This window comes from Lissotriton helveticus, chromosome 7, assembly GCF_964261635.1.
Source record: "Lissotriton helveticus chromosome 7, aLisHel1.1, whole genome shotgun sequence".
Taxonomy (NCBI): domain Eukaryota; kingdom Metazoa; phylum Chordata; class Amphibia; order Caudata; family Salamandridae; genus Lissotriton; species Lissotriton helveticus.
Genome location: NC_136068.1, coordinates 1,949,084,929 through 1,949,097,438, shown reverse-complemented (window position 1 = coordinate 1,949,097,438; position 12,510 = coordinate 1,949,084,929). Strand labels below are relative to the sequence as shown.

General features: G+C 48.2%; 1 protein-coding gene across 4 annotated transcripts in view; it reads right to left on the bottom strand.

Annotated features, from left to right (window-relative positions):
* Positions 1–565: 565 nt before the first annotated feature.
* The window catches only part of LOC144770962 (uncharacterized), a 53,238-nt gene continuing 41,293 nt past the window's right edge, over positions 566–12,510 (bottom strand). Inside the window, exons 7-8 of one of the 4 annotated variants that reach the window (XR_013599071.1) lie at positions 1,783–2,571; positions 566–1,364 (exon numbers count right to left, since the gene is read on the bottom strand). Coding sequence is in view for 3 of the 4 variants with exons in the window: in XM_078655820.1 (XP_078511946.1) it covers positions 1,868–2,574 (707 nt within the window). In the remaining variant the exon portion in view is untranslated. Of the gene's footprint in view, positions 1,365–1,740; positions 2,575–12,510 lie in introns of those variants that run through there. The other 3 variants (XM_078655820.1, XM_078655818.1, XM_078655819.1) reach the window with 3 other exon arrangements.

Below are 12,510 nucleotides of genomic sequence, written 5' to 3'. Positions count from 1 at the left end.
CTTTTTCTTTCACTATTCATCTTATATTGTCTATAAGATCCTTGATGCAATACGTCTTCCCTTTAAAATGGAATGACAATCCTTACTGATGACAATCTTTGCGAGCTCTTAATGTTATACGGTATTTCTTTGTATTTTTTTCTTCTATGTATCTTACATTTTTCCAATAAAAAATTATGAAACAAAAATAAAATAAAATAATAGGATGGAGAAATATGAATATCCGCAGGTCCATTACGTCAATTCTATGACTCCAAATGACAATCTTTCAGGCCATTCAATACTACACTAATTGCCATACGAGCATTTCATTGCTCAGCAGGTCAGGCACTGTATTTTGAGGGATACGCTCGCTGTGTGCTTCACTCGATGTTACCAGACAGCAGAGCACAATGTTCAAAGCGCACAGAGTGACTGAATGAGGCTAATTTTACACCACCAAATCCAAGCCATGCGCTGCCATACCATGCCAAAAACATTACCAGCTGCCAAACATCAAGAACAACCTGTAATCTGATGCGTACGCCAAGCCACCCTACGTCACAAGATGCATCCAACGCCGTGATCACTTGAAGTGTTAATTTTACTTTGACAGTGTTACAGGACACCAGCTTTCTGAAACATCACACGTGTGGGGTCAGCCTCTTGCCAAAGGGAAAGGGCATTACATATAATTAATTAGGGCAGTAGAAAAAAATTGCAGATTGATAAAGGATACCTGTGTTTTCATTGTGGGATTGTCTGTCAGAAGGAAGCCTCACTCACACATAACACCTTCTGAATGAGTAAAGATGTGAAGAGGGCTTCTGTTTGAACACGTGTTGATAAATTAAACATTTACATATTCTTTTTAAAGCAATTTTTACATCAAGTACAAGATAAGATACCCCTTCTCCATGTTTCAGTCAGACAGCACTTTACACAAGTCATAATATTAAAGAGCCTAAGCAGAGTCAAGGCAAGGAATAAGGTACTCATATTAGGTTTCCAAGTTCACTTCAAGTTCGTGATTGAGGCCTACTGTCAGGTTATTGTATGTCTGCTTAGACCATGATTATTTCCTGAAAACATTCTTAAGGCAGTGATATGTGACCATTCTGGTTTTTCTGGTAAAAAACCTTTTCACATTATTTTAATTGATATTGTCAGCTACTGTATTCACTTCTTGACGTGTGCTCTCTGCAGTATTGGTGACTTGAGGATGGCCTCTTTCTCATCTCCACAAGGAGAACGCCTTGGGGCTAGCTTCGTTTGCATCTTCACAGGGATGGTGCCTTCAGGCTGGCATCTTCCATCTTCAGAGGGGTGGTGCCTTCAGGCTGGCACCTTTCATCCTCAGAGGGGTGGTGCCTTCAGGCTGGCATCTTCAATCTTCAGAGGGATGGTGCCTTCAGGCTGGCATCTTCCATCTTCAGAGGGATGGTGCCTTCAGGCTGGCATCTTCCATCTTCAGAGGGGTGGTGCCTTCAGGCTGGCATCTTCCATCTTCAGAGGGGTGGTGCCTTCAGGCTGGCATCTTCCATCTTCAGAGGGGTGGTGCCTTCAGGCTGGCATCTTCCATCTTCAGAGGGGTGGTGCCTTCAGGCTGGCACCTTCCATCTTCAGAGGGGTGGTGCCTTCAGGCTGGCATCTTCCATCTTCAGAGGGGTGGTGCCTTCAGGCTGGCACCTTTCATCCTCAGAGGGGTGGTGCCTTCAGGCTGGCACCTTCCATCTTCAGAGGGGTGGTGCCTTCAGGCTGGCATCTTCCATCTTCAGAGGGGTGGTACCTTCACGCTGGCACCTTTCATCCTCAGAGGGGTGGTGCCTTCAGGCTGGCATCTTCCATCTTCAGAGGGGTAGTGCCTTCAGGCTGGCACCTTCCATCTTCAGAGGGGAGGTGCAGTGAGACAGGTTTCTTTGGTTTCTTCTGGGGAATGGCATCTTAAAGTAGCCTTCTTTGGAAACTTTACATAGATGGGGCCTGGAGGTTGACGTTTTTGGTACGCCACCATGTGCATTATCCGGTGCCTATTGAGGTTTCCTTTCATGCTGAACCGTTTCTTGCAATCGGTACACTGGTACGGTCTCTCACCCGTGTGAGTTCTTTGGTGTTGTGTAAGATGGTGCCGCCGGCTGAAGCTGTTACCACAAACTGCACAAATGAAAGGCCTCTCTAACAAAGCTGCCCTCTCATGCCTGCTAAGTTTCCATCTTGATTTGAAAGATGACTCTTGTTCAGGGAACATGTGTGGTGCAACACTGATCTGTGTGTTTGGGTGCACTGCGAGAAGGTTTGCGTTCCACACACTGCATTCAAAATCTTGGTTCTGATCGGATCTCTGAATGTTGGAAGTCCCGGGCTCGATCTTGCAATGTTCTGGAAGCACATAAACACTGTCACGTTGAGTCATTGCCTCTGCTCTCGGTTCCTCAGTACCTTCTGACCACAAATACCCTCTGGAATGTGTTCCTTTCTCTGTGTTCTTTACATCCTTCACTCTGGCTCTTCCCTGCACCTCTCTGTCTGCTGGTTTCTCAGTGCCCCCAACAGAGTAGTTGGCTTTCATTTTCACGTTCCTTCTTTCTTCAGCTGCTGGATAAAAAAAGAAGATGAAAGCATTTAGGTTCGACAGTATGGCAGAGTCCACACAAGGAAGGTATGGCTCAAAGATTATGATATGATGCTTGTGAAAGAAAACTAAGATCAAGCCAACAGAGAGAACGAAAGCCTATTTTTTGGTAAGCTTTCATAGATCCATTAAAGTTTTTGGACATGTTTTCAGTAAATGGTGAATATTACAGTTTTATTTAGTTGAGAGGAACTTGCTACTATTGAAATAACATCGGTATTCTTTTTACTAAAGTACGATCTCACTGAGAAGTGTTGTAGAAGAAAGGAAGTGATTTGAAAGCTGAAATGAAGAACAAATTAATAGCCATCGGTTTTACCCCGCAAAAAAAGCATCTCATTCTAGACATCAGAAAAAAGTCAGGTAACAAGGATGATGGTAGGAAGTGCTACTGAATATTTAATTTAGGATTTTGTTAACTATTAACTGTTCAATCCTCTTTGGAAATGCATACGTTTGAGGTAAGTGGACAATTTACTTTCTTCGGGATTAGCACAGAGGTAGTTTGGGGATGGCTGTAACAGTCTTCCATGTATGTTTATGAATTATCGCCTCAACTTAAAGGTAGCCTTTCTTCTCCAATATAACATCCGTTGATCTTGTTATCAGCGTCAAAATAAAAGTTTCACATAGTGAGTGTTGCAAAAAAGGATAGTTTCTTAGTAGGTTATCATATAACCTATGATCATATAAATCAGATCATATGATATAGCTTAATTGAAGAAGATAACCGGTTATAAGGTAAAGTATTTGACCCACCAGGAGCAGCATTCTACTGCTCAGCCCACTATTTTCAACTCACACTCCCACAAGCCAGGCACTCCTCAACATTTCATTACATCACTCACACTGGCCGAGTAGCAGGTAACAGGGAAACTAGAAAAAGAATGCATTACACTTAAATCAGAATATAAGTACTGGTATCTTTCATAGATTCACATGCTTGGATCATTCTCATTTGTCAAGCATTCACTTTAATAGCCTATATATGTTGTTGGTTTTTTTTTAAAAAAAAGAATCAATCGTCAGCTAATGATGCAACAGCACCAGCTAGAACACTGCCAAGAGAGGCTGCACCCTTCAGATTTTCAAGCACAAGCGGGAATACAATAATCCCGAGCTACAAGGGGAGCCTCTTTTGTGAGGGGGGTTGCATGTGAATCGATGAAAGATACCAATATCTGAGAAATGTATATACACACAAACATGCACACACATGTATATCATATATTACAATTTGCATAAATACATAAGCAAACACATAGAACCAAAGAGGCTCTCCTTATTGAGATCAGTGCCGTAATCAAACCGGTCCAACCGCTGTATCACTGCGCTGTGCCAATTCCAGGTGATAATGCTGCGTGAATGTATGCACACTCTTCCAAGTTGCAGCTGGACGTGATTCTTGCAGAGACACTCCCGCAAACAAAGCAGTTGTGGTGGAAAGTGACCTAGGTGAATGCGCCCTGGTTTTCGCTGTGAGTGGCTTGCTAGCCTTTGCATGGCAGGACTCGACCGCAGCTGAAATCCATCAGGCGATGGTTGCGTTTGTGACTGGAGCATTCTTTTAAGTGTGATCATACGAGACCAACAGTTGGTCAGTTGTCCTGAGTTGTAAAGTACAATGTAAGTAGATTTTGATATCTTTTGCTAACTAGCATATGACCAGACTGTCATCTGGTGATGATGGATTTGGGAAGAAAGCTCGAAATATGATCGGTTCATTGAGGTGATCCGAAGGAACCGTGGAAATGAATTTTGGATTGGTTCTGAGAAGTACCAAATTGCCTGTGAGGCGCAGGAATGGGTTTTGAGTTGAGAAACTCAGTATGCTCCCTTACCATCCTGGCTGAAGTGAGCGCTAGTGCCTTCACTTGTGGTTGTGCTGTTCTTGGTGGGACTACATGTCCCACGCTCCTGAGGGTCGCTGGAGGAGGCATCTGCAGTCCATACCACCGAAACTGGACGAGGTGTAACGTGCGTTTGCTGCTCCTGAAGCGCAGGGGCCTACACTTGTGGTTGTGCTGTTCCTGGCAGGACTAATGTCCCCGGCTCCTGAAGGCGGCTGGAGAAGGCGCCTACAGTCTTTACCGCCCGAAACCAGATTAGCACTATAAAGCGCTTTCACTGTCCAGAGGAGGCTGGGATGGGCCACCCTTCGAACATCTTGCTTTAAGCTACAGAATATTATGTTGCTGTGTTCTCCTTTCCCTTGTTTAGTCCTCCATGTCTTATAACAGACTGAGTGCAGGCGGGGAAGCATTTACTTTGACTTACTCTCCTGCCTATACTTATGAGACTTTGTGATGGGAAAGAGAAAGGCCTCGGCAGTGGTAACTGGGCCCCTCACTGCAAAACAAAGGCCATAGTTCAGCAGGAGGGGATTGTGCTAAGGATAGAATCGATGGCCTTTAAGAGGAAGTAGAGGAAATAATAAATAAAGTCGATGATTTGAATACGACTGCTCCACCCAGCTCACAGCTGATCCCTACACAGAAACAAGGTCTAAGAAGAGGTCCGAGACATGTTCACTAAGAAAAAGACTTTGACTATCTCCTAGAGAATCATCTTCAAGATAAACCCCGATTATTGGAACCGCTGGTTATAAAGGATGAAGAGACTTTAGTGGACCCGGACGCATTATGTGAAAATAGGTTAGGCGTTCTTTGTTCACAGGATGGTGGTACGCCTAGTGGAGGGAAAGAGGTTATTGACGTCCAGGCTAGTGGGTCTATAGAGATAGCAAAGCGAACGGAGTTGATCGAGGGATTAACGGGTGAGGTTCGGGAATTGCAATCAATTAGAAGATCCCTTGAAGGGAAAATCAATGAAGTCAAGCTAGGGAAGGGGATCTTAAAGAGCATCACCCCTGTTGCACCTCTGTGGGGGAGAGGGGCATGGGGGTGTCATTCTATACATAATCCCCGGATTACAAATCGCAGGTGCACAAATCCCGGATTCCCAAGATGCTGTTCGGCCTTCCTCAACAGAGGGTAGAAAAGAGTTGAGAGGGAGGGATCACACAAAGATGGGAGGGGCACTCTCGAACACCCAGGGCATCCCGTAGTATTAGATTTTCCCCCTGAAGCGTGCGCGCCCTTAGGGGCTTTAATAACTAATGTACCACGCCTGTCTGAAAATATTACGGAGTCATCCACACAGACCCAGATGAATAATAAAACACTTCATTGGATACGCGTGCATGCTAACGGCTCACACTCCATGGCATCTAGCATGTTGATGAAACATAGGGTTGGTTAGGTTGATGCTCCCCTGAAGTATTTCCCAGGTGACTGTGTGGTTCTAGATTTTAATCCTGTTTCCATCGTCCAACAATTATTGTTAAATTACCACAGTCTGTAACACGCAATCTGGCACAGTTCTCCACCCGCTGAACTTCTTTTATCCATCCCTGTAAACCCAAATCGCTCCTCCACTTCCAAATGAGGAGAAGCGTACAATATAGGGACGTCAATAGAGAGAACAGCAGAAGGGATTTACCACTGCAATGTAATGACCACGCTCTCTTGACTGAGACTGACTGACTCAGTAAAAATGGCCTCTCGAACTCTAAGGTTTCTTTGTCCCCTAGGCAGCCTGTTAGGTAACTAAACCCAATGACTCTTAGCACATATTCATTCTGACCAATGTACACCGGTCCTCACGATAGACTGCTGGAGTCATTCAGCACTGACACAGCGAGCTGTGGTTCTCTGCCTGTAGATACAATTCTGGTGGGGGCATGTGACTGTGAGGAACCTAGAGAACCTTCACTGGTTCCTTCCCCCAGAAGCCAGCAAATCGAGGCCCGTTCCCTAGTAAGTCCCTCACACAACCTGGTTGCTCGCTTAAGTTTGAATATTACGGAGGTTAGATCAAACATAGATAATCTAACATGGGGGGAATTCACAGACAAACACCAGTTATGTATCTTTCAAGACACATCGGTTTTAAACCCAATTCACATGTGCGGCTATAAGAGCTGAAATCAAATCAGGTGTATGTTAATCGCGACTACTCACCCGTAAGGGTCTCAAGGCGCTGGGGTGTGGGGGGATGAGGGAGTGTTCGCAGGTTCCAGTCCATCAAGGAGGGGGTCTGTCAAAGAGTCAGGTTTTGAGGTTTCTTGCAAAGATGGGAGCAATGTTATCTGTCTGCGGTGGAGCGGAAGGTCGTTCCAGGCTCTGGCCGTGAGGAAGGAGAAGGAGCGGCCTCCCAATCTGGTCTTTCTGGTGCGGGGGTCCACGGCGAAGGAGAGCTGGGCTGATCGTAGGGTCCTTTGGGGTGCGCGGAATTTGAGTCGGCTGTTCAGGTATGCGGGTCGGGTGTCGTGGAGGGCCTTGTGAGCATGAGTTAGCATCTTGAAGGTGACTCTAGCTTCGATGTGGGGCCAGTGGAGTGTGCGCAGGTGCTGGGAGATGCTGCAGAGGCTTGGCAGGTTGAGGACCAGTCTTGCGGCGGCGTTTTGGATGTTCTGTAGCTTGGGGGTGAGGTTTTTGTTTATTACGTCGTAGAGTGCGTTGCCATAGTCGAGTCTGCTGGTGACCAGGGCGTGAGTGACTGTCTTTCGGTGTTCGAGGGGGAGCCATTTGAAGGCCCTACGTAGGAAGCGGAGGGTGTGGAAGCAAGAGGACGAGACAGAGTTGATCTGGCGGTCCATTTTGATATCTGAGTCCAGGATGATTCCCAGGTTGCGTGCGTGGTCCGTGGGGGTGGGCGGGCTTCCGAGGGCGGGGGGCCACCAGGTGCCATTCCAGGCATCTGGGTTTGGGCCCATGATGAGTACTTCTGTTTAGTTGGTGTTTAGTTGTAGGCAGCTGTTTTTCATCCATTTGGCGACGGCTTCCATGCTTTCTCGAAAGTTGTGTCTTGGCGGTGTTGGGTTCGTTGGATAGGGAGAGGATGAGTTGGGTGTTGTCTGCGTATGACACAATGTTGAGTCCGTAGGGTCTGACGATAGGGGCGAGCGGAGCCATGTAGACATTAAAGAACGTAGGGCTGAGGTAGGAGCCCTGAGAGATTCCGCAGGTGGCAGGTGTAGGGTCTGAGAGGAAAGGAGGGAGTGTGACCCGCTGCGTTCTGCCGGAGAGGAAGGAGCGGATCCATTCGAGGGCCTTGTCTTGGATCCCTGCGTCGTGGAGTCTGCTTATTAGGGTGCAGTGAGAGACTGTGTGGAACGCCGCAGAGTGGTCAAGGAGGATGAGGGCTGCTGTTTCTCCTTTGTCCAGTAAGGTACCGATGTCGTCTGTTGCGGCAAGGAGGGCGGTTTCCGTACTGTGTTTTTTTCTGAAGCCGGATTGGGAGGAGTCGAAGATGTTGTGCTCTTCGATGAATGTGGTGAGTTGGCTGTGGATGGCTTTCTCGATGACTTTCGCTGGGAACGGGAGCAGGGAGATGGGTCTGTAGTTTTTGAGGTATGTGGGTTCCGCCGAGGGTTTCTTCAGGAGGGGGTTGATTTCAGCGTGTTTCCAGTCGTCAGGGAACGAGGCTGTTGCCAGGGAGCGGTTGATGGTGTGGCAGAGCATAGGTGCGATGGTGTCGGCAGCTCTGTTGAAAATATGGTGGGGGCAGGAGTCCGTGGCGGCCCCGGAGTGGATTGACTTCATCGTCTTCAGTGTGTCTTCGGTGGTGAGGGCTGTCCAGTTGTCGAACGCTGGCTTCAGGGTGTCGGGGGTGGTTGGTGATGGTTCAGTGTGTTGGTTGTCTTCTTTGAAGTTGTCGTAGATGCTCTTGATTTTTTGGTGGAAAAAGGTGCTGAGTTTGTCGCAGAGATCTTGTGAGGGTGGGATGTCGGTGGACTTGCTGGTGGGTTGGGCGAACTCCTTGATTATGTTGAAGAGTTCTTTGCTGTTGTGTGCATGAGTGGAGATTCTGTCTTCAATCGCTTTTTTCCTCGTTTTTCTGATGAGTTGGTGGTGGGCGTTAGTGGCGGCTCTGAAGTTGTTGTTGGCTTCTGTGGATTTGGTGTTGCTGCAGGCCTTTTCGAGGCGGCAGCAAGTGCATCTGGACTCTCGAAGTTCGGTGGTGATCCATCTAGCTTTCTTGGCGTGGGTGTTGTTTTTCTTGAGGGGGGCTATGGTGTTGGTGCTGTTGGAGATACATCTGTGCAGGGTTCGGGCTGTGGTGTTGGCGTCATCGTTTTCCACGATGGTTGGAGTGGAGTTGCTGAGTGAGGAGGTTAGCTGGTCGTCGGTGATTCTGGTCCAGTTTCTTCGTGGGAGCAGGTGCTGGTGTCTGTGGATTGTGGGTGTTCAGAAGGTGCAGTGGTCGCATCGATGGTCAGTCCATGGGAGTTCGGTGGTGTGGCTGAAGGTGATGGAGTTTCCTGTAGTGAAGAGAAGGTCGAGGGTGTGTCCTGCTGAGTGCATGGGTTCGGTCACGATCTGGTAGAATCCAATGCTGTGGAGGTTGTCCAGGAGAGATGTGGTGCTGGGGTTCAGTTGGTTGTCGAGGTGGAAGTTGAGGTCTCTCAGTAGGGTGACCTCAAGAGCTACTGGGATCCAGCCGGTGGATCGATGGCTGGTCAGCCGTCGGGAGGCCTCCTTGCATGGGTGAGTGTGTCATCCCCTGCCCTTGGAATGCAGAGATAGTCAAGGGTGCTCCAAGAGTGCTAATTAACTGCATATATAACAGAAGCACAGGGAAGAATTGTGAGTCTCCAATTTTCCAGGCACTGAATAATATCCTGGCGGGTCTACAAGGCTCTCACTGTACAACTGCTATGGGTGATTTCAACCTTGCCTTCGAGCCCAATGCCACAGTGCAGGATCGATCCTTAGAGGAGGATCAATTCTGGAGTATTCCGGAGCTGAAAAAATCTCCCAGTAAATCTGTTTCTAGGGCTGCCGTACAGGGGCTAGATATCCATTCTGCCTACATGCCGGCAAGGGTGGCTTGAACTCCGATACACCTTTCCCTACATTCTGGCGTGGGTCGTATATAGGATATTTTGATTATGTGTTACTGGATGTTAGATTATGGAAACAATGGGTGGATATGGTGGTGATTACAAGGGATGAGATTGATCATGAACCTTTAACACTTCAAGCCCACAGCCTGAAGGCTCCCAACACCTGCAGGAATGTAAAATGGAAGGCTATTAATTGCTCTCCTGATGCAGCCCGAACTATAGTCGACCGGGGTGGGAGTTAGGGGGAGGGGGCAGTTAAATGATCATCATGGAACATGCTAAACGCTTTAATCGACTCAGGGACATTTTCGTATTTAAAATCACTAGCTCAAGAAAAAGGAATACTATCACTGGATGGTTTAATGATTCCAGCAGGAAAGCCAAAGATAGTTTACCTAAAGCTATCAAAAACAGAAACCGCAGAGAGATTAGGGCAACAAGGGCGGCATATAGGCGGGAAATACAAGATGCAAATGCAGGCTGGGATAGTAAACTCTGGGCAAAGCTGCGGGAAGCTTCACAGAAAATGACCAGAAAAGCTTTGGGCGCCTGGTAAGCAACAGCAGAACGAATTTTCGTACTCCTGCGGGTCCTCCATACTTCCCTGCGATTGGATTGCTGGCTTTAGCAACCTTTATTCATGCCCACGTGATACTGACCAACAATCTGTAGTATCTGCCCCTTTCTCTCCTTGTGATGACCCTTTGTTACCTTAGAGTTCTCTCTTAAAGAAACCACTTTGGCAGTTAGTGCACTTAAGCTGGGGAAGGAACCCGGCCTAGAAAAGATTCCTGGTGACCTTTACAAATATAGTAATATGGTTTGGGTTCCATACATCAATACAATTACCAATATAAATGCAGCTGGTGCACTGATTCAATCTACCTGGAAGGGGCCGAGATCGTTCCAGTTTTCAAAAAGGGAAACCGGGGTGATCCATCCAACTATCGCCTTATCAGACTCCTGGATAATCTCCAAAGAGTCTTTTGCAAGTAAATCCCGAATCGTTTAGTGGAGTGGATTGAGGATAACCATGTAATCTCCAACCTTCAAGCCGGGTTTAGGCTTTTGACCAGCTCCATCAATTAAGTTTTCCCCTTTTTGCAAATAAAATGGAAAACTATTGACACAGGGGGTGGTGATCTTTTTGTGACCTTTGCAGACCACTGTACTGCCTTTGGCTTAGTCCCAAGGGACAAGTTATGGGCTACCCTTCAGGGGATAGGGATTCCATGTAATCTGTTGAGAATTCTACCACAAAGGTATTGTGCAGAGGGGGCAGGACTACAAGTCCCGGTAGCCTCTGCGGCTGTTGCCGCCGGTGTACCCACCCAGCCTGCGCCCAGAGGCGCATAAGTTCAGCAGTTGAGCCCCGCAGCGCAGGAGCCCGGTATTGTACAGAGGGGTCAGGACTACAAGCCCTGGCATTCTCTGTGGGATACTAAACTCTCCGTGCCCAGTCCGGGGCACAAGAATGACTTGTGCCCGGTCGCTCCGGATCTTCTTAATCACTCTGGGCAGACGAGGTATGTGCATAAGGCATATAGGAGGCCAGAACTCTACTCGCGACGCCTTAGAAACTCCAACGCGCAAAACAGCTGACATTGCACATTCTCTTCGGAGGCAAACAGATCTAACCAAGGCTCTCCCCACCGCTGAAAGAGACCGTGTGCCACCTCCGGATGGAGACGCAATTTGTGATCCGTAAGGCACCTTCAGCTGAGCTCGTCCCCCCAGGCATTCAGAGAACCGGCCAGGTGTTGAACCACCAGGGAAAATTCCCTCATTTTCCAGCCAAGTCCAGAGCCGCAGGGCCTCTTGACAGAGAGTCCACGACCCCACGCCGCCCCGTCTGTGGCAGTACCACATGGCGGTAGTGTGGTCTGTGAACACTTGAACAAGCCTTCCCTTTATGGATGGCAAGAAGGTTTTAGTGCCAGTCGGATCGCGCGAAGCTCCAGCAGATTGATATGGAGCTTGGTTTCCGCCAGAGACCAGAGTCCTCTGATCTCCACCTCTCCTAGATGGCCACCCCAGCCCAGAAGAGATGCGTCCGTCACTACTATGAGATCTGGGTGGGGAAGGATGAGGGGTTTGCCGTTAATCCATTACCGGTTTGTCAGCCACCACTGCAGATTTTTTGCAGTTTCCTCTGACATCTGGACCAGGTTGGCGAGATTTCCTCGATGCTGTGGCCACTGGAACGTCAAGTCCCACTGAAGAGCCTGCATATCCCACCTTGCATGGGTCACTAGCAGGATGCAAAAGGCAATGAGGCTGTTGGGTGAGTCTCAACGGTACCCAGGATAGAGGCTGAAACATCAGTATCATAGTCTGAATATCTTGGACTCGCCGTTCAGGAGGATAGGCCAGAAACTGCACCGTGTCCAGAAGCGCCCCAATGAAAAGAAGCGAATGCGATGGAGTCAGGTGTGACTTCGGCACGTTGATAGCGAACCCCAGCGAATGAAAAAGCTTTGCCGTCGTCTGGTGGTGGGAGATGACTGCTTGGGGCGAGCCCGCCTTCAATAACCAGTTATCGAGATGGGGAAAAACTGGGACCCAAATCCCCGCAGATGAGCTGCGACCACCGCTATCGCTTTTGTGAATACTCGAGGGGCACTGGTGAGGCCGAAGGGGAGCACTGTGAACTGAATGTGCTCGTGGCCCACAGTAAACCGCAGGTAGCGACGATGGGTAGGCAGGATGGGGACATAAAAGTAGGCATCCTGCAAATCCAGTGCTACCATCCAGTCTCCTGGGTCCCGGGCAGACAGGACCGGAAGCAAGGGTGAGCATTTTGAATTCTCCTTCTTGAGGAAGAAATTTAAGGTTCTGAGATCTAGGATAGGAAGAAGGCCTCCGTCTTTCTTGGAGATCAGGAAGTAGCGGGAGTAGCAACCACTGCCTACTTTGGGCCTGGGAACCCTCTCTATAGCTCCCTTGGCCAAGAGAGCATTGACTTTCTAGCGGAGTAAGGCAAGATGAT